The sequence below is a fragment of the Nothobranchius furzeri genome, chromosome 19 (genome assembly GCF_043380555.1).
Source record: "Nothobranchius furzeri strain GRZ-AD chromosome 19, NfurGRZ-RIMD1, whole genome shotgun sequence".
Lineage (NCBI taxonomy): Eukaryota > Metazoa > Chordata > Actinopteri > Cyprinodontiformes > Nothobranchiidae > Nothobranchius > Nothobranchius furzeri.
In genome coordinates, this window is record NC_091759.1 from 1,466,451 (window position 1) to 1,489,510 (window position 23,060).

The 23,060-nt window shown below is 40.9% G+C and overlaps 1 protein-coding gene across 1 annotated transcript; it reads right to left on the minus strand.

The window, feature by feature from the left end:
- Positions 1-121: 121 nt before the first annotated feature.
- On the minus strand, positions 122-22,121 carry LOC139064247 (E3 ubiquitin-protein ligase RNF19A-like). The gene is made up of 10 exons (XM_070547397.1): positions 21,975-22,121; positions 10,289-11,101; positions 6,328-6,536; positions 5,388-5,532; positions 5,091-5,253; positions 4,833-4,947; positions 4,581-4,739; positions 4,000-4,213; positions 3,775-3,918; positions 122-2,255 (listed from the first exon to the last, which is right to left on the minus strand). The coding sequence occupies exons 2-10, from the start codon at positions 10,885-10,887 to the stop codon at positions 1,511-1,513; spliced, it is 2,493 nt and encodes an 830-aa protein (XP_070403498.1). The 5' UTR covers positions 10,888-11,101; positions 21,975-22,121; the 3' UTR covers positions 122-1,510.
- Between the last annotated feature and the right edge of the window lie 939 nt (positions 22,122-23,060).

The window sequence follows — 23,060 nt, forward strand, 5'->3', positions numbered from 1 at the left end:
CACATCTTAGGTCACCACAGAGCAGACATACATGAGTGATACTGAACTAACTGAGCCGAGACAAATCCTCTAAATCCAGTAAACAACCATAAAATGTGAACATAAACACCAACACACGAGACTTAATTGGGAATTTATTTTGAAGATATGCATTTATTTGCACGTTATGAAGCAAGTAATCAGGAAATAGAAGACTTCAGACAGCAGAAACCTCTCTTGATCCAATTAGAAGAAAGTGGTGGGGACACCACAGCTACTGTGAGAAGCTCTCCATCTCTTTTAGAGCCACCAAGTTCAGATACTTTGGATTACATTTTTTTATTGCCAACAGGAGCCATTTCCTCAAACTTTGGCTACTTCAGGTGGACCAAATGCATTTTGTGAATTCGATGGACAATAAAATCCACCTGATCTGCAGCAGTGGCCTGAAGTCAGCCTTTGGAAGGCCAAACCAGCACGCAGATCTCAAATATCTTTTGTGAGGCAAATTTCAAATTTTACAGAATGAATGAAACACTATACACAAAGTTTTCCCAACAAGGCACTGCAGGTTCAACAAATATAAAATTACTTGCATCAGTCACTCAGCACAGAAAAGCCCGAAGTTAAAAATAAACCCAGAAGTCCTAAAATCAGAAAAACTCTCTTATCCAAGTGAAACCTAACACCAATTCTGTACATTCACTAGTGAATATTGAAAAGGATGAATACAAAAGGAGGTTCTCATTGCACAACAAACACATTTTGATTCCTCAGATAATAAAAAGACCATAATAAGCTTATTTGATTAATGCAAACACTTTTGTTTGGTTCCAATCTTAATGGCTTAATGAGGCCGGTCTTTCAAACATTTCCATAAATGTTTTTTCTTTGTTTATTTTTGAAAATTTTAAAGATTTACTGCATGACAGTGGCTTAAAGGGTTAAAGCCACAATACTTCCTGTAATGCAACTTCAACCCTCAAAAGGGCTTCGACTTTTTAAATCCTAGAACATTATTAAAATAAAAGAACAATTTAACAAAAACAATTATAATAGTTTAAAAAACATCTGACTATGGAAAATCTCAGGTGGTCCCACTTATATCCTGACAGCCGCTTCCTTTAGGAACCAGAGAATGAACTGGAGGCACAGCGGTGAGTCGGGATGAGGGAACGTCGTTCTCCGATTCACGCGAAACCAAAACAAACCAAACTTTTATAGGTATCAAATATTCAAAAGTTTTACAGTAGCAGCTTCGTTGACTAGCTCCAAAACCAACATCAGAAAAGCTGGTCAGATGTTTGATTTTAAAGAAAACCATCTTTCTTTTGCAGCTTCTCGTCGTACTTCCTGCTTCACGCTCCTCTCTGAACTTAGTCAGCTCTCCTAATCAACACTAAAATCGACTTTTCTCCCGCAAACCCACAGATCTTTAACTTAACGGAGTTCCTGCTTATTCACGTGCCAACGTCCATCTAAAGACCGACCAACAGGCACTTAAAAGGCCGACAAAGACTGAAAAGTAGCTTCAGATCTCCGTTTGAATACAACACTTCCTCGTTGGGCTCACACGCTGCTCCTGGGAGTCGGCGCCCATCTCCTTCCCCCGCCTCTCTGGCTCGGAGTTCATCTCTTCGCTGATGTACAGAAATGTCCCGCTGCTTCCTTCTCTGGGCGAAGCAGGTGGGGACGAGGGCAGCAGGCGGAGGCCGTAGGCCGCGTGGCTGCTCTGAGGCGGTAAATGCTCCAGGCGGTCGTGCTCCACCTCAGGTAAGGGTGTGATGGCGGGGTGGTGAGAGAGCGGGTCCGTCTGGGCTGAGCAGGATGGATGAGCTGGTTTGGGGGTCTCCGGATCTGAGCAGCTGAGCTCCGACGACAGGTGGCTGCAGTGGGAGTCGGCCACAGATGGAAGGCTACCACTCAGGTAGGGCGAGTCGGGCTCGGAGGAGTTAATGCTGCGCCGCTCCAGGAGCTGAGCATCCCCGTCTCCTTGGGTTTCATTAAGTCTCTGCTCCGCTCTTCTGCTCCCGGCTCTCTTCCAGAGCTTACTTTTGCACTTTTTGCCTAAAGCAGCTGAAGGGCCATTAGACGAGGGCATCTGTACAACACAGGAGCAGGGGGAGGAGCTTGGACACGGACAGGTTCCGCCACTGGCTCCTTTGATGCCGGCTGCGCTGCTGCAGCTAGCTTCATCCAGACTGCTGCAGGTGCTGCCGTGTCTCGCCTTGTCCGGTTTGGAGTCCAGGTCTGCAGCTTCCTCCAGGCTGCTGTCTCTGAAAATAAACACATTTAACACCCCTGATAAGTCAGCGCCCAGCTGTTAAACACTTGACTTTACAAGCACTCGGAGTAGATTTGAAAGATTTTTCAGCATCTCAAAGTGGCAGAAGTTCCGTAGTTATAGGCCGACTATTTTATTACAGAGAAGGATTAGGGCCACTCGAAAGAATACAACGAAGATGAATTCTGACTGATCAAAGTCGGAATTCTGAGAAAAAGTCTGAAGCAGAGGAGTAGTGCCACTGAAAAGGAAAATAATTTGCAATTCCATGGGAAGGCAATCAGTGCCACTGAAAATAAAGAGTTCTGATTTTGATCTCAGAAGTCAAAAATCTAAATTGTGATAAAAATATTTAATTTTTTTCTCTACTTTTTGTGGCATTAATCCTTTTTCGTATTCTACGGACTAGTCCGCCTTCCTCGGCTCTTTTAAAAATATTATTGACATGTTTTGTAGGGCTGGGGGTAAACGGTTATTTTTAAAACGATTATTCTGACGATTATTTTATCGAATAGTCGACTATTCTAATGACTATTTAGAAAATTAATCTAATGATTATTTTTCTATTGCACAATTAACAAAAACCAGAAAATCTCAAATAAATTCCTCAAAAAAATTGATAAATTCTTACTGTAAGAGAATAAACACTACAGGCCTTCCATTTTGTATAACACTGCTTTTATTGTGTTGGTTGGTTATGTTCTGGTGACGTGTAGAACTTGGGAGTGCAGGCTGCTGCCTGAGAGGTGGTAGAAGATGGAGTGTCTCCATGCTGCTTTGTTTTGGTCACTTATGTGCGTGAGGCGAGTGGTCTTACGGGTTAAACCAAACTCAGGTGATATTTTACACTAAACCGAAAACCCACAACACTCTAAATGTAATAAAAGGGAGATCTACACCACAAAAAAGATGAACTCTAAACCAAAACGTAACAGCTTATCCCAACGCAAGAAGCTGTTAGCGAAGATGCTAACAGTAGCTTTACCAATGTTAAGTTCAAGTTACCAAGTTTAAATAAACCAAAAACACCCAGCAGCAAACAGACCAGCACGGAGGAGAGACTGCTACCACCAAAACAGCTCTCCTCATGTCTGAAAGAAGCTCCTTAATGAAGGGAGAAGCGCTCCCGGTGATTTTCTACATCTGCGATAGACACGAAGCAGCGCATCTGACCCCGGAAGTTGTTGTCCGTTGCCGGGAGACGAAGGGGCAAAACAGGAAAATAATCTAGTAGTGGACGGACGTTGTTCCGGGTCTTCGGTATTTGGCGGAGATGTTAGTGAAGGCGGAGAAGAGGGCGAACTAGAGGAAAAACAGGCAGATTCCTCCTCTACTTACAAACTCCTGGGGATGCAACAAGTGGGCGCGGTGCGTCGACTTCCGGATCTGACGTCGACAAATTTTTAGAATCGAGCCGTCGACTTCGTCGAGGCTTCGCTACAGCCCTAATGTTTTGAACACCATTTTATTGGTTTAGTAGGAAGATTGGACAACAATGAAACAACACCAACCTTTCCAGAGTCACGTAAGCGTTGAGGATGGATCCTGCCATCGCCTTTGTGCTGGCGTTGTCGCTGATCGTCCCCAGACTGACGGTGGCGGACTCTCCGCTCAAACTGCAGCGCTCCTTCTGGACATCAGCCTGCACTTCCATCCTAAAGACAATAAAACCTTCAAAACCTTTTCCACAAATCAAATCAAGTGGAATCTTTAAACATCAGACACCACTCAGTTACCGATTGTAGCAACTTCCAGAAAGGCTGCCGGTGATGCTGGTGCCGGCGATGGCCGTGGTGCTGGCGTTGTCGCTCATGTTGTCCCTCTGAGTCGAGCTCACGCCGCAGCGCTCCATGTGGCTCCCGCTGACGCTCAGTCCCGTCAGGCCACCGACGCTCGCTCCGTCTCCGAGGCTCGGGTTGTTGAGTCGAGTCTCTGCCACCGAGGTCGTGTCTGGCAGGAACATATGGACACGTGTGACTGGCGTAACATTTAGAAACACCCCTGCGTGTCACGATATCACATCGTTTTAAGCAACTCCTGCTAAAAGGAGGCGGTTCTGCTTGAGCATTCTCTTCACAAGACTGTCCGACAACAGAAGAGTGTCTTCAGTCAGAGGGTTCTTCACTTTCGCTGCAACACTGACCGCTACTGGAGATCCTTCCTGCCAACAGCCATTTTAATATACAATAACTCTTTAATGACTTGAATATTATTATTATTCTGAGCTACTACAGCAATCAATTTCCCTCTGGGATTAATAAAGTATTTTTGAATTGAATTGAATTCTATTTTCATTATTGACATAAGAGAATCCCACCTGTGGCCGCCGCCCCGCCGCCTACGTTGTCGTTTTCATCATCAAACTCAATTCGCACCCCTTTGCCGTTTCTAGTGGACACTCCGCAGCCTCCGCTCCGACACAGAGAGATCGGGACGACTCCGTAAACGTAAGCGAGCATGATGGGAACGCCAATACCTTCAAGAAAAAGCGAGTTCAATACAAAAACTGTGTTTAAACCAGTCTGGAGACAAAAAGCAGCAACGCATTAAAAAAACTTGTGTTTCTTACCAACGGTGACGGCAGCGACTATCGGAGATACGATCACCGACAGCGTCACGCCACCAGCGATCACCAGGTTCCTCTTGTGCTTATTGATGTCCTTGCCTTCGTAACGATTATGGATCTGAGGAGACAAGTTGTTAAAAAAAAAGGAAAAGGCAAAGAACATCAGAGACCCATAGCTTCTAATTTCTTCTTATAAGTCGTTTTAACAAATTAGCAACACACAAACCACCCCCTGGTGTCATTAATCTCCATGATTCTCACCCTTCTGCCCACGTAAACCGGAATGCCAATGATCATTGCCGGGATGGCGATGCCAGCGATGAGGGCGATTCCCACAGGCGCTCCTACCAGCGTGCCGAGCTGCCAAAGGATTTTCTTCTTCCTGCTCCAGGGCTTCTTCCCCCAGAAGGTGCAGCCCGAAGGACTAAAGGGACATTTTAGATCAATTACAGACTCCCACGCTCGTGTCGTTGCTTCTTGTTTTTTTTTAAATTCTTCTAGTATCATGGATTCTATAAATAGAATAAGAGCTGGTGAAAATTAAACTGATTGTCTCACCTTAAGTAGTGCAGGTCAGAGATTTCCTTCATGCAGAGCCAACAGAACTCACAGCCGCACACCGCGCAGGTCATGTGGTTACAGCTCCCGTCGTTCATCTTGATGATGTACGCCGAGCAGCGAGGGCACGGTTTGATGTCATCGCCTGGAAACGATCAGGGAAAGAAAAACACCAAAAACAAATCAGGATGCTGACGTCCTGGATTTACCCCTTCGTGATCTCCTGTGTTGTTTTAAGATAGCCAAGCAAAATATCTGGTCATTATCAGGATAGTCAAAACACAGGAAACGCTGTGGTGCAGCTCGTCAAAATAAGAGCACCAGGAGATGGATTTCATTTTTACTCTCGTTCAATTAACCAGTTTTTAATAGTTTTATGCTGTAAACAAATACTACATAAAAATTGCCAAAAGTAAAGATTACATTGTAAGAAGCTGCAGTTACCAGTTCACACCAGCAGGAGGCAGAGATGAGAATTTTAGAGGAGGAAAAAAATTTATGTTAATAAAACAGAGTAAAGCTGCTTACACGTAAAAAGATGCTTAGGAATAAGAACCTCATGTAGAAATATTTATTTTATATGACAACCACAGGACACATCTGGTCTTTAGACGAAGGTTTTCGTCTTTCAGGAGACCAACTAAAAATACAGTAAGTGTTCTTCTAGTTTGTGCCAAAAGGATCGAGCAAACTGAACCAACAGGTGAAATGTTTGTGTGTTTGACTTATTGGAACTTTTAATTTGGAAATTTAGTCTCCTGACCCATGAGGACAGTAATCCTATAACCCAGTTTAAACCACAGTCCGTCTGTCCTCAGGTATAACCTCCTGGAACACCCGGAATCACAACTATGGGGTTAAAAAAGTCACGAGTGTGCTGCGGGTGTAAACACGGCAGAACAGGTCGGGTCAGATTTAGAAGCTTCTACCCTGACGTTACCTGCCGCTCCGCTCTCTTGGCTGTAGCTGAGGGACGAGGACCTGAAACTCCTCAGTCGCAAACTCTGGGCCCTCTGTTGTCGCGCTGTGTCGCACGTCTGGTTGGGATGCCACAGCTGTTTGCAGTGGTAGCAGAACTCGGTCCCGCAGCCTTCACGGCCACAGGTGATCTTTGGGCAGCTGGCGCAGCCGAACGCGATGACTGCATAACTATAAGAGGGAAAAAATACGGAAAAATGCACGGTCACGATGGTTAATGAGACGTAGGGACATGTACAGGCACACTGCAATAAAACAAAAGCACATATGTATTTATTGTTTATAGAAATTATTATTTTCAAAGTTTATAGACGCAAACCTTTAACTCACTGCCGGCGTTTTTCAGCATTTTCAGTTTTTTTAAGAGTCACAGAACGTTGCGCGCTAGGATGATGTTGACGCCAAAACAACCAAAACAACCAAAACAACCAAAACAAAGAGGACTCACCTCTTACATCAGGAAGAATCCGCGCGTTTCCCGTTCTTTCATAATCCGTTGTCGAATTGTGATCGGCAGAAACTTTTCCGGTTCGCGCCTCGCTTGTTTTACTAGCAGCGGCCCAAAACGATCTCCTAACACGTGGATTTTCTGCTTCCTGATCACGTGACGTATGCGGATGAAGATCGGCTTTAGAGCTGGGATGTTTGTTCTCACGGTGCGGGGGCTCGTTCCAACTCCCACACAGTAAAAAAATGCAAATGACGACTTTAGTCGTCATTGGCAGTTAATGAGTTAATCAGCGCTGCATTGGGGCTGCAGGAATGTTCACAGCCCAGTTTAGTTATTTTACTTATTATCAGGAGGAAAATTTGAGGAATAATCTCAGAAGCGTCATTTCTCCTGTTTGGTACTACTGATGCAACAAAACAAGTATTTTCATCATTAAATGGCACAGTTATAATTGATCTTTTTGCGTAACATATGATGAGCATTTTGATAAATTTTGTTGCTGAGCTGCCCAACAGAACCAACAATTATGGAATAATAAGTGAACTTTGGCTTTGGTACGGAGCCAAAGCCAAGCCATCCGAGAGGAAACTGGGTTGTGACGAGCTCGTGAAGGCACCATTGGTCCAACACACAAGGGTCAGCAGTGTCAATGGAATGGTGCCAAAAAAACTAAATCTATAAACCGACTTCCACGTAAAAAAGCCCCTTAAAGCTGCTTAGAAGGGACCTGATCAAAGATAGACGTGTGGATATGGGAATGAGCAGACAGACGGCGGAAGGAGCGGTCGAGAACAGTTTCAGTCACAACTCAGCCTCTTGTGAGCAAACTGTTGAATCCCTACGGGCTCTAAACAAGCAAGACCCTGAACCGACCTCAATTCTGTTCCATCACCACCATGAGAACTGGAAAAACCAAGAGACAAAAAAAAACGCACCTTAAAATCAACTCGAGCTCGATTAGCAGATCTCATTTTAAAAACAACTGTTAAACAGCTGCTACGAACCTTTAAAACTCCACAAAGTCAATCACCACACCATGAATCATAACAATTGTTCATCTTTTCATGTGACACACTAGACATGTTTGACTGACTTGTGTTTATTTGTGCTTTTTTCTTTCCACGATGAGACGGAGTCGAGTTTGGAGTTTTAAAATGTTCCCAGAGTCTGCAGCAACGAGGCCGAGTGACATCAGTGGTGCGATGAAGCTTGTTTCACATCATTCTTCTGGGGTAAAACAGGGCTATTACAGCTACGAGTTATTTATAAACTCTGACACGGTGCCGGGGTGAACTTCACAGAGCCAGATTAAAGCCGCGACATCTCTTTAGTGGCGGTTCTGCTGTTATTTTCAGACTTGAGTATTGGACTTTATGGAGAAAATAGTTCTTGACAGAAGTAAAAATAGGCTCCATATTCATGGTTAAAATTAGTTAGCTTGAGTGTTTTGAAGCTCAGCATACAATAGGGGTGTGTATTGGCAAGAATCTGGCGAGATATGGCAATACAACGGAGATGATACGATGTATTGGGGCGACGGTGGCACAGGAGTTAAGTGCTCGCCCCGTAATTGGAAGGTTGCAGGTTCGAGCCCCGCTCAGTCTGTCGCTGTCGTTGTGTCCTTGGGCAAGACACTTAACCCACCTTGCCTGCTGGTGGTGGTCGGAGGGACCGGTGGCGCCAGTGCTCGGCAGCCTCGCCTCTGTCAGTGCGCCCCAGGGCAGCTGTGGCTACATTGTAGCTCATCCCCACCAGTGTGTGAATGTGTGTGTGAATGGGTGAATGACTGATTGTGTTGTAAAGCACCTTGGGGGGTTCCAGGACTCTAGAAGGCGCTATATCAAATACAGGCCATTTACATTTATTGCGACACTAAAACTCCAACAATGTTTGCAATGTTTAAGACTGGAATACACTTGCTTTAAATCACCCATAAGCGTGTCTAATTCGGCTGTCTCACGTATCTAACGTTTTTTCGAGGCATTGTTTCTGCGCATCCTCAGAAATTATCATGACGCGTTCGAAAGTTGCAATGTGCGAGTAACCAGTAGGGGGAGTTGACAAAACGAGAGACATACTCTCCATCGTCACACCGTCTTAGGTTCAGAGGTCTTACAAACCATCTACGATACCACTGTTCACTTTTTTCCTGCAGTAATTTCAAAATTTACCTAGCTGCTGCTCTCTTCTACTGTTGCCATGTTTGTTTTGTTTGTACCTTAAAAATCTGACACTCCATCTGGTCTGAGTTCTGTACTGTGCCCCCTAGCGGTAACCTCCAGTACTGCGTGAAGTGCAGCAGCAAGTGTATGAACAAGACGCCAAGGCAAGGTTAAAAAAACGAATATATTCCCAGCTTAAGGCTGAGTTTAACTGGAAAACTCAGGTCTGACGCGCCAAGACACATCCGGAGTTATACCAAGATGTTGTTCCGTCAGAATTACAGGCTTGTCTTGAGGACATAAAAAATTGGATGACTGTAAACTTTTTGCTTTTAAATCAAGACAAGACTGAAGTTCTCATCTTTGGACCAGAAATCCAGAAAAGGAAATTGCTTAGTCAGTCACCTGACCTGAATGGCATTAAATTAGTCTCCGAGAACAAAGTAAGGAACCTTGGTGTTATTTTTGACCAGGACATGTCATTCAAATCCCAGGTTAATCAGGTTTGTAGGATTTCCTTTTTTCACCTTCGGAATATTGCTAAGATTAGAAGCATTTCAGTGTATTGATGTTTATTAAAGCTGCAATCGCAAATTTGCAAACAAGCTAACATTCAAACACAAACATGATCACAGAACACTTATCTTTCCCATCAGCTATTATTCCCAGGACATGTTAACCTGAAGCGGAAACCCACATTGCCAGAGGAAAGGAGACAGCGCTAAACACCAGTCGTCGTTTTCTACGTCCAAACATCTTTTGCTGTCCGTGAATTTAAATGGTGTTTTTTCTTTTTGGGCCTCTGGCAGTTTGTCCTAAAGCTGAAGTGGTAGCAGCTGGCTGTTTCTCCTTCTCTGATATTATCCTGCGGAGAACCTGCGGAGAACCAGTGGTGTTCTGTTGCTAAACACGCGAGCGGGTATTGAATGAAGGACCCAGGGAAGTGCGGCGGTTTGATGAGAACAACCGGATGGTCCAATAGTTGCTTTCGGTCCGAATCGTGTTATTGGTGGAGGGTTTTAGGCAAATGCGAGAAAACTACTTTTTTTATTTTTGTTTATTTATTTAGAAATTGTATAATTTTTTTTCTCCACGATATATTTATAGCTATTCTATAGTAGAAGGTTGCTAAGGCATGAAAAACATGCTTCAAAGCTAGCTTGTTTTGCAGATATGCTGTTGCAGCTTCATTTTCTCCCAGCTTTACCTTACACGTGAATAAAATAACTGTCTAGCAGACTAAAAGCTTTTTCTAAATCACAATAAAGCAGATTTTAAATATATTTTCAGATCTTTGCTTCTGCTCTTACCCGCAGTCGGGAGCAGGGCACCAGCGGCAATCGGGTTCAGACACCAACCACCTCCTCAGCATGAACTCCTCGTACTTCTCCATGAGGGCTCGGTCCCCCAGAATTATCTGGATGTCGTGGGGATTGAAGCGCTCGGAGCACTCGGGACAGCAGATGTTGACCCGGGACTCTGAGATTTCGATGCGCAGATACTGTCGCAGGCAGTCTGCACATGAGCGGTGGTGACAGGTCATGATGTCAGGGAAGCGCTCACGTGAATGACGCAACAGGCACAGAGGGCACTCCAGCAGCTCCGACGAAGGCCCCGGCCCCGATGACGTAGATGCTACATCTGACGGCAGCTGGCTAAAAGTTTTGTCTTGGCTAGTCGCAGATTGAACGCTTTCAATGCTGACCACACCCTCCACTCCCGCTCCGAGCTGCAGAGTCCTTGACTTGCGTTTGGAGTCTCGCTCAGGTCTGCATCGTCGACCAAATAAAGCGTGGAGGGACAGGCGACGCTTTTTGGGATTCTTTCGAACTGATGGGAGGCTAACAGAGGAGGCGGCAGAGTGAAGGTCTCGCTCTGAGCCTGTGCTGCCATGATGAAGGCTGCTCATCCCGCCAAAAGACGCACTGCTGGAGCTTCAGCTGGAGATCACCACATGAGGGGAGAAGACAGGAAGTTGAGCTGAATGGGAAATAAAGCTCTCCTCAACTTGATACGGTGGCAGGAACCTCTTGAAAAAGACCTGTACGTCAGTAAAGGTGGCTCGGTGTAGATCACAGTCGTTGGGGGTTTGTTGACATGTAGGTTAGAAGCAGGACACAAGCCTGTATGCAGAAAAAAAAAACAGAAAAGGATTAGGTGTTTCAGAAAGGTAGAACACATTAACTTTTAATGTTCTGCTGCAAAAGCAGAAGCGTTTCTTCATTTTAAGATAAAAAAAACTTTGATAAACTACGAATGAAACAATAAAAAGCGTGTGCTACATTCATCACCATTCAGGCTTCCTTAAAGGGGTTTCCTCAAAGTTCGCACTCCTCAGCAGTGTGTGTATATCAAAACAAAACACAGTCCTGTAACTCCATGGTTCATCTCAGATGGGTGCGACCGCACAAGGAACTGCACTAAATACAAATGGACAATGCTTAAAATGCTTAGGTGTGACCAAGGAGTTCTGTTTTGCTAACAAAGACGAAAAAACACTGGAAACTCCTTCACATAACAAGAGTTACTGCTTCTATTTTAGTGACTGAGCTCATATATGGATCTATTATTGTTTCGTGCTAAGCATCAACACTAGAAGTGAGTTTAGCTGATGAATTTAGTAGCTTGATGACAAAAGGAAAGAATAAAAATGTTTCTGTGGCATTTAGCCACAGATTCATGACAATGCTGCAACTCTGCTTCCTGCTGCTTATGATGGACCTCTGGGTGAAATAAGCAGATGGTCTCTGTGCAAAACAAGTACAGTAAAAGCTTTCAGCATGAATTAAGACAAACGCACCCAAATCAGGAATTTATTTTACATTGAAGAGAAGAAACAATTCAGACAATGAAATTTGTAATAATTCATAATAGACCAATCCTGGATCTCCATCTCTACATAAGTGGCGCCGTGCGTAATGTAACACACACATTTTCAGTTGTTTCAGACCGTTTCCGTCGCAAATCGGAAGCAAAAGCGTTTCACGCAGCTGGTCCGGCGAGGTCATCAGAAAATTGTAGGATCATTCGTGATTTTGCCGGTTCACATGGTAACAGATGTGTCACAGGTAATTATGTAATTATTTTACCAGTTAATCAGCATGCATCTTTTATTTTGAAAGTTTTCCAATTCTTTATATTGCTTCCGTGTTAGACTTCCTGTCTGGCCCAATCCGAACTGCTGCGCATGTTCTGGAAACGTAGAGTGTTAAAAAACAGAACTGAAGTGTAAATTTAGCGGTTTGACGTGACACAGCACTTCTGGGACACATCCAAAACACGCCAAACTAAACGCAAACAAGCCCGTCTACTGTAATGGTGGATATTAGCTGCATATTACGCTTCGTGGATGTTAACCAACACTGAGCATCCAATGGAAACCCTGGATTTTTATGAGAAATCTATATATGGTCAATGATATGATAGCAAGAGTTCCACATTTGTAACAATATTTTCAAATACTGAACAAAAACTACAAACTAGGCCAAAACCATTTTGATGTTAAAATCTAATAACGGCTTCAAATTACCCAGCTAATTACTCACAGTTGTAGAAGTATTTCCTATGATTCACTTCCCTAAGTATTCCCATTCTTGATGTTAAAAAAATCTATATTTAGAGTTTTATTAAACATTAAATACTGGTTCCAGAAGAGGATGTTTTTTTAATGTCAGCAAGCTTCAAAAATAAGACATGATGGCTTAAATGATGTAATTGAAAACTATAATATAGGTTGGTGATGTGCTGGTTAAACCAACGCACAGAAGCAAATTTAAATCCACCCACAAGTTTATGTGAAATTACACTCCAGTGGTGTAATTAAACTGGAAAATCCTGCCTATGCAGTGCAGAAGGGCTGAGTGGGACTTTCCATCTGGCTGAGGTCAGTGCATGAGTGCGTTTTTCAGCTCTGTGGCTCCGGGGGAATCACATGCAAACACAGCTCACACTCTGGGATGGTGTCCCATTTCTTTGGACAAGCCTGGGGGTAAAAAACGCTGAATAGTTTCAATCTTCTGTCAGCTCTTAAAGGAAGAATCACAACATTTTTATCAGTGTATGCTTTGTAGCATCCCAACTGGCACTGGTGGAGGAGTTTCAGCTGAAAATACGAGTCAATAAAAGGTCACATTGTCATTTGGAAGGGAGAATAATAAAAAAAATAAAACACTTAAAGCAGCGGAGGCCACGGTTTTAGCAGGTTCGGTACTTGGGACCACCGAGCAATAACTCTGGCTTCTGTGTTGCAATATACAAAATAATCCCACATTTTCCTTGCCTGAACTTTGGTGAGACAACTGAACTGCAATGGAAAATGTAATGCTGCTACTTAGTGCACATTCACGTCAAACATTTTTGTGTAAAGACTGTTTGCCCTTTTTTAGGACGACCGTTTAAAACGCCCTTGAGTGAATGCGGCCATACTCTATTAAAGAGCTATTACTGAGCACTAACATTAACATTCTTTCTCTGTAATCTTCTTCCAAGGTAAACAGAAACTAGGCATCAGCAAACATGTCTTCATAGCTTCCGCTTCATTTGCTGAATCATTCGTGCCGTTAAGCACAACTTTGTAGATGAGGCATCGGCACAAACCAGCAACTCGGGTCAAATTTTTACAAACAAATTAAAAATATCAATAATGTAAGGAACAAATGTCTGCATGGATGAGATTAGAAGGTTTTATAATGTCATTTTCTAAAAAGCAACAAGCACAGACATGCATCTAGCTAAATTCCTTTAAAGCTGCTATATGGAGTTATTCCCTTTCCAGGAACTATGTATGGTTTATTTAGAAATCTGGACAAGTGCTCGTCACACCCTGTACTCTGATATTATGTAGTCAATATGTGATCGTTTCGTGCTAAACCCGTCCCCTGTCCCGTAGAACCCCTTGCAATTTGAGTTGACCGGAGTTCGTTATTAGCTAACGGCATTAGACAGATGTCAGTCGTAGAGTGTGCACGAGTGTGTTTGAGGATGTACGTAGACAGATGCAGAGTTGGCGACTTTTCTCGTGACTATTCTAACTCACGGGCAAACAAATAAACAAATCGTCTCTTGTAAAAACAACCATTACTGCTTAGCCCATCACTGATGGTCGAATAATTTGTCTAGGGCTGCAGCTATCGAATATTTTTGTAATCGAGTACTCTATCGAATCTTTTATCGATTAATCGAGTACTCTAATAAATTACTCTTTTTCGTTTGTAAACCATTATATCAAATAGCATGTTATAAAATATGAAAGACCTCTTGAAATGAGAAAACAATTGCCAGTTATTCTTCAAGTTTTATTCAAAATTAGTTTTCAAAACTTCAGCACTTCAACTTTACTTCACAGTAAACAAATGCGAGCGGCTGCGCCCCAAACAGCACCAGAACCGCTCACGGCGCATGCGCAAACATGGCTCGCCAGCTGTTTCCCTATTAGCACACATTCGTTTTAATTTCTACACTTTTTTTTGTCTCACACTAACAAGGATTGTCGAGAAAGCATGTTTGCCGTGGTAATGTCAAATTATACTGATCATAAAACATTTATTTACTTTCTTTCGTTTTCTTCCGCCGCTCATAAATACCCGTGTCCTCCTGCAGCAATCCCGAGGAACAACGGACATCAATAACAACACAGTAAAAAGTCCAACGTGTTGTAAAAACTGCTATTTTTTAGCAAATTTTAAGTCCGACGTGTTGCTACCAGACGTATGGTGTGAGCTGTCCGCCATGACTTAAAAGAAAGTTAAGATGCGTTCGCTACTCGCGTGTGCATTCAGTGCAGTGTGTATGTGCGTCACTTATTTCGGTCCGGGTGAAACATGACCACGGGCAATTGCAAAGCCATGAATTAATTAAACATGAATTAAACGAAGCTTCGAGGCAGAGAATTTGACTCGAGGATTTTTTGTACTCAAATTATTCGAGGTACTCGAGGAATCGTTTCAGCCCTAAATTTGTCCCACTGCCCAACCCTATAAGACACCCAAAATTATAATCAAAACATCTTATGAGAGTCATAACTCAGAATGTTTCTATAAAAAAGGGCCGGGCGATATGGCCTAAAATCAGTATCACGGCATATCGAGGAGTTCACCTCGATAACGATAAACGGACGATAACTACACGAAAGTGGAAAAACAAAAGTTGTCCACTAGATGGCGCCATCACGTGAATTATATTCAGTCATGCTGTCATGTGACTTGAGGTAGTCCAGCTTCTTAAAAGGGACGTGAATCTCGTCAACTCGCACACAGATTTCTAGGGATGGGTCCCTTTGACATTTGAATCGATTCGGTACTAATTCCCGGTACCTACGAATCGATACCAGTACTTAACGGTACCAATTTTCGATACTTTTGAGTGTTTAATATTTTAATTATCTTTTATAATTAAATATATTTTTCTCAATTTATAACCATATTTGATAAATATCACGATAAATAACATACAACTGTTTGTATTTTAACATCGTCCTTGTAGTTTTATAAGCTGATAATTAAACTGAAGCAAACATCTTTACTGTGAACTAAATTTACTGTGTATCTTCATTCCTTTTGCCGTCTTTTTTCGTTTGATTTTTCCTACTGGGAAGTTAGAATTTCCTAGGAGAAAGCGAACACACCATTAGATGATAACAATGGTGGCATAGGAAGCTAACATATCAAGCTACGTTATCTTAAACAGTTTATTTAGCTGCTGGAGCAGATTTAAACGATGATGCCTCACACTTAGATCGTTGTCACTGGTTTCATCTTCACCCAATCACCCGTCACATTTAGTAAAGTGAAGCCAAACTTTAGTGTGCGTTCGTGTTCTTCTAGTCGGAATTTCGGAGTTCCGAGGAGAAAGCGAACGCACCATTAGTGAAACGGAAGCTAACAAATCAAGCTAACGTTATCTTACATTTTATTTACCTACCGGAGCAGATTAAGATGAGGATGTCTCACTTAGATCGTTGTCATCATCAGCCAGTTACCCATCACATTTAGTGAAGTGGACCCAAGCGTTAGCCTGCGTTCTTTCTACCATGCTGCTCTGTTTACAACTCGCTCGCAGCGACCGATGACTTAATGCTCTTGCGCATGCGCAGCTGTCTAGGCAAGTTCTCGTTGTGAAGGACGGGTACTGAAATGAGGCACCGTTTCAAATTAAGTGAATCGGTGCTCGGTCGGTACTATGGAATTCGGTCGGTACCTTAAAAAGTACCGAAATCTGTACCCATCCCTACAGATTACCATTTTTTTATTACCGAATTTATTGACATGGGACAAAGGATATTGGCTTGAGTCAGAAATTTAGATAATAAATTTTTGATTTGCCCAGCCTAGTATAAGATCTGTAATAAAGTACTTTTAATGTGCGTTTCCTGGTAGGCGTTCAGTTGGGGTGCTGGCTTGTCTTGGACACAGACAAAGAACCACTAGTCTAGTCATTGGTCAATATTGTAGTTTCACGAGAAAAACTGTCTCCACAGAGTTAATCATTTCCTGAATGACTTGAATTTTTTTCACTCTACTTCTCCTTTTTCTTTACTAAGTTAGGACGCCCCATGTTCAAAACGTTTCCTCCTCTCAATAAAACTCATGTGTAGAGTCACATCATGAGAAACTATTCAGTATTTTATTTTGTTTGTGTAATTTTTGGGGGTAGTAGAAAATCTTTGTGCAAGAAGAATCTTATTAGCTAGATTCTCACAGATACCTTCTCTCTTGCATGCAAAGACAAACTTTCAGAACTGAATAGGACTGGCTAAAAATGGTAGCCAGCTATGTTTATCACGTACGCTAATTTCCGGTGGCATTCCAAGTTGAGTACAGATTTCCTGATGATGACAATGCGTTTGGCATCTATTGCTTCAGACCAAGGGAAAGTCCTTAAACTAAAAAAAAGACTTCTTTTTTTTTACACAACTTTGTTTACCTAACACATGAAGAAGCTGTCAATGCTGTATGCAGTAGACTCTCTAAATTGAATCTTAAACTTACAGATGAACACGTTTCTCACCCAAACTACAATAATGTGAGATATTTAACAAAGAGGGATCCTAGAGGGAATGAAAGCCTCTGGTGCTTCTCTTGGCTGTGTTTACTAAACAGTAAAGTTTACAGCCAGCAGCACAAAGTACATTTCCACTCAAGACCGTGAACTGTCACCAGCTTCATTTATAAAGTCAGTGCAATAAATAGGTGGCATCATTCACTGCACGCTATAAAAATAGTTCATCACACCAGCAGCAACATGACATTAGTCTCCATTTAGCAACACGGAGATCACGAAAAACGAAAGATGTTTCTCTGGTGTTTGTTTGCACCTGAGAGAGCAACGCTGAGGTTCAAGATGCAACCAAAGCCAAATGTTTAAAACTCTAAACAGGCTGTGTAAAAATGTAGAGGCTTTAATGCTTCTACGCCTCTTTTCCCAAACACAGAAAGTGTAAAAGCTTCTCTACTAGAGATGTGAATCTTAGAGCAACTCACAATTTGATTCAATTCCGATTCTTGGGGTGCCTATTCGATTCAGAATCGATTCACAATCAGTATTCACAAAGAGTGTCAGCTCCAGGATGAACTACTTTGTTGTACAAGTTAGTTAAAGCTATGGGACATTTTTATGACTTTAAACTGGTCATGCTCCAAAAATGCAAATTTACAATGTAAAATAAAGCGATTCTAAAACTGTAAACAGAAACAATCTTTTGACGAAAAGGCAACATTTATTTTTGCTTACCTTGTAAAATATAACAAATCTGTAGTTACCTAACAGTAGCTTTGAAAGTAATACGGTCAAATACTTTTCAAGTATGTGTAGAAACAAGTTACATGAGTAATCCTGAGTACTCATTTATCAACTTAGAAAATAAATATGAGAATATCTCAAATTTCTGAGTATGGAAAAAATTACATTCAAGTGCCCTCTTATCAGCAGATTCAAACATAAATCATCTCAATTTATGGGACCACAAACGTAAACGGAGTACTGACTCTCCTAACAAAGATCAAAAAAGTGCATCTCAAACCTGTAACATGCCAAATATTTGAGTTCTTGGAATCGATTCTGAACCTTTATAAATTTGAATCGATTTTTTTCAGCACCTCTATTCTCTACACATGCTTAGATCATTCTGACATACACACCTAAATCTCAAAAAGTTATGTATCCTTCATGTATGTGGTTGCCAAATCCCTTGATTAATCTCTCCAGATAAAAAAATGTATGCTTAACAGGAGGAGGACGTTTGTTTTAGACAATCTTAAGAAACCAGCCCCCTGAGTAAACGCTAAGAATGTTTGCAGATAAAAGATTGTTTCCATTTTGGTTTTCCTTCACAGCTCAAAGATATGGAGTTTCTTTCACAAATGTAAAAATACCAAAGATATTTAAGTAGTTAAGTAGTAGAACACCCCATTTGCAACTTCAGAGTGCTGGTACGGTCTGTTGGACTAAGAAAAAAATTGAGCTGACATTCCTGCTGTGGTAGTCTGCTTTCAGCACATTTCCTGTAGGTTTTAGTTCTATGAACACAGCTGATTTGTTTGATTTAGCAATGAATCATTCCTGTTGACAGTAATGAAGGCTGGAGAGATATTTCAGGTGTTAAAAGATAAAAGCACAGCGAGGAGATGAGTTTGCTTTTGGTTCTACTCAGTAGACACTAGAGATGTGTATTGGTGAAATTCTGGCGATACAATACGTATTACGATACAGGGGAAACGATACAATATATCACGATATATTGCGATACATTCACTCAGACGATATTGGCGATTTTTTAGACTAAATTTTTTATAGGAAAACTCAATAAACAGTCCAAACTGATACTTAACATGTTTAACTCGTTCACTGCATTTTTTTACTGTTTGAGCATCGGAACGAGCCCCCGCGCTGAGAGAACAAACATCTCAGCCCTGAAGCCGAGCTTCATCCGCATACGTCACAGATCACATGATCAGGAAGCAACACATCCATGTGTTTGGAGATCGTTTTGGGTCGTTCCTGTAAAAAAAAAGTGAGGCGCGAACCGGAAAAGCGTCTGCCGATCACAATTCGACAACGGATTATGAAAGAACGGATAATGCTCGAAACAAGCGGCTTCTTCCTGATGTAAGAGGTGAGTCTCCTCTTTGTTTTGGTTGTTTTGGCGTCGACATCATGCTAGTGCGCAACGTTCTGTGACTCTTAAAAAAACTGTAAAAACCGTGAGAAACGCTGGCAGCGAAGGCCGTTAGTGATCAGGAAACGGCTGGCAGTGAATGAGTTAACCATAACAGAGGGATTTACATTTCAATGGTGGAAACAAAACCCACTACACACTGCTGCCAACTAGTGGTCGGCATTTGAGTTGCACCACAAGAAAAGAAAATACAGAAAAGTTTCCATGTAAATTCTTCCAAAAATTACATACGCAACTTTTGAATAACGATACATTTTTGCAAGAAAAAAATATCATGATATATTGAGATATCAATATTTTCGATACACAGCTTTTGAATAACGATATAATATCGCTGGGGAAAATATCACGATATATTGCCATAATCAACATTTTCTTACATCCCTAGTAGACACGAGGGGGTGCTAAAAGCAAGCAAAACTGATAAGTGTGCCTTTAAAGTGTGCCTTTAAATGCAGTTTAAAAGGTATTACATCACCGCCATAGATTATCTGTATAACATAACCCTAACCCAGTGGTACCCTAAGTTAAGGTCAAAAATCTGCATCTGGGGTCCTGAGATGATCTACGGAAATCAAATCAAACTGAATATTAATACCTAGTTCACAATGTTTACTGCAGTGGATGTAAAAGCCATAAATCATCCCCAGTGAGTCGTGGTGGATGGCTGCTTATACTGAGCCAGGATCCTCTGGAGGTTTCTTCCTGTTAAAAGGGAGTTTTCCTCTCCACTGTCGCTGCATGCTTGCATAGTATGAGGATTGCTGTAAAGACTGACACTAGTCAGTGACTCGATGCAACCTGCTGGGTTCCTGATATTGGAAACTTTTTACTGAACTGACCTGCATTGGAATGTTTACTTTGTGAAGTGCCTTGAGACAACTCTTGTTGTGATTTGGCACCATATAAACTTGAACAAACAGCAATAAGCAGCACAATAGTGTGTTTTTAGTTATTTAACTTTTGGTGGGATTTTGGTGTTTGCTCTCCCCACCTATTCCCACTTCCTCAGGATCCACTGATTTCCCTCTTCCCTATTCCCTCTCTCTTAACATTTTTTTAATCACAATTGTCTATTTTTTGCTCATTTAAAATATATTTCTAACCATTTTCTAAATTCTTTTAATATATTTTTACATTTTTTGTTTTTGTGAAGTTCCTCGTGATTTTTACCTTGAGAGGCGCTATAGAAATTAGTCTGATATTCGTCTTTGATGATGTTATTTTGTTGATAAAATACAAAGAAGTTTCTCTCCGTAATGTCAATATAGTGACAGCTAAAGAAACAATTTCACCAGTTTATAAGCTCTCTTGCAAATACATTCCAATATAAAGGTCACATTCTTTAAAAAGTGTTCAACAAAATACCCAAGCAAAACAATCGGATACATTTAAAACACACACTGAGGAACAATGCACCATTTGACAATGGAGTTTCAGCTGTTGCAATGAGAAATATGTCACTTGTCAAGCAACTGAGATGTCAGGGATGACGTAATGTTTCTAAACAAGAGAGATACCCTATCTCACCTTCAGCATGCTTGATTTCAAACATTTGGGTGCTCAAAATTACAAAGAAGAAATAAAGAAAGAATAAAACAGTCTGGATGCAGAGTGCCCTTGATATGATCATTTAAATAAATGTAATTACAACCATCTTTATATCCATTTTGGTTTATTTAATCTCAGTTTTTGTTTTAGATACATAGTTTCACAATCTTCTAGTTTCAAATGTGCCAAAAAGCCTCCTTCATTTGACTTGACTCTGGCTTAAAGTCAAAATTAGTCTAAAGTGATCAGACAATATGTTTCACAACTCAGGCAGTAAATTATTACAGTGCCAGTAAATGATTAATTAAATTCCATATTTCGATATTACAGTTTGATGCCATTACATGATATGAGAGAGAGGGGAGTAGTTGTGTCATAAAAACCAATGCTAAGAATATATTTGTTGGTTAAGTGAAAATAAATCCAGGATATAGTTTCTGGTTTTAGAACTATTTAAGCTGATAGTGTCATTGTGGCAGGTCTAGAAAAGGTGGTTTAGATTAGTTATTATGTACAAAATATCCGTTTAGTAATCTAATCATGTTTGTTGATCATTAGCCACTATTGTAGCTAGAGATTAGATGTTAATTGTATAGAAGAATTTCAATTCAATGAAGAAAGTAGGTTTTCTAAAAGAGGATATATCACAATGACAAAGAAGGGAACTTCCTTTAATCATCTCTCCAAACGAACTAAGCAGTAATACTTGGAATACTTCGAATATGGAAAAAATTCTAAGCTAGTGTTTATCTAACCAGTCAGATTGATTTGTAACAGAGGGATTTATGAACGTTCGGCAAATTTAAACCAGAAAGTAACCAAATTAAAACCAAAACGCCAAGAAGACAACTTGTTTGCAGATTACTGAAAATATTAAAGTCGCTAAGATGATCTGCTAGAGCAGGAAATGCAATAAATCCGATTATCAGTGGGGAAAGGGCTAAACATTATTTACACTTCCCTGCTCGATAAACCGAGTTTAGCCTGCTAGCTTCATCTAACTTTAGTAATAGAGGAGCTATTTCTAACCAACAGTGGCCAAAGGTGAATCTATAAGATGTAAAGGTACTAATTCTACCTATAACAAAACTACGTTGACTATAAGGAAGAAGAAAAATCAACCGACCAAAGGATTAAAAAAAGAAAACGTGTAAGCTAACAAAGCTAGCTTCCGAAGAGCTCGCGAAGAAGAGGTGGGGGAACTTCGAACGTGTGAAATATTAACTAAATGTTACGTAGTTTCGGTTTAGAAGTGTATTCTGATGGATTCTTACCTTCATAATCCTCCCAGTTTACTTCACAACAGAGTAAACTATCGTCTCCATTACACGGAAATCCGTGGTAGGAAAAATGTAACACAAAACTTCAGCCACCAAACCCCGAGCCTGTTGTTCGTCAAGTTGGATTAATAAAGTTGAATAACAACTAAGTTTCCGGTTTAACAAATTGCCTTTTCAAATTAAAAGACACCAACAGGTTTTTATTTTTATTTTTTACCTTTACAGGAATTTCATGTAGTGTGTATCAGAACCATCGGTTGGACCTGAAGTTTTCATTTCTGTATTTTGTAATGTTGTCTTTAAAAGTGGATTGTATCTTCAACACCTGCAAGTTACCATACTAAAATGCAAACCACTACATAAAAATAAAATAAAAATTTCAACATTCAGTGCAGGAATTAATAAAAATGATGATTTAGGAACACTTGTTGGAACATTTTCCAACAGTTTTTTTCCCACTCACTTCACTGGAATTAAAAAAAAACACCAAGAGCACTAGTAAAAAAAATTAAGGCTTTCACGTAATGCAGAACTTCCTAATTTTTGAGAATTTGGCTTTACCTTTTCTTTTCTAATGAGATAAATCTGTTCAAATATTCATTGTAGCAATAACACCAATATATATGTTGTTTAAACTTTACAGGGATATTATGAGTTTAAGTTGTCATATCAGCACAAATGTACAATAAAGAGTATCTTGTAATCTCTTCCTTTGGCATTAAAAAGGAAGACATATGATGTTTTGGTAACAACGTACCTCTTTATTAACATTAAATGATTGATAGGAAATATACACAAATGTGTTGAGTTGCTGAACATTTTTCAATGTCAGTGTGCATCTATGGCTACAATCACTATCACAGATCTCTTGCTTTTATTATAAGCAAAACCTGTTGTATATTTTGATTATTTAAGTAGGCTACTGCTCGTTTTTTCCTATAATGTTTTATAAATAAGCACTGGCCACTGAGCCGTTGATGCAGTGCTTTTATTTGTAAAGCAGTTTGTCACAACGGAATATGTTCTGGTTCTAGTTTTTCAACTTAGCTGTCCTAGTGTTTATTCTGCAGGCAGGAGGCC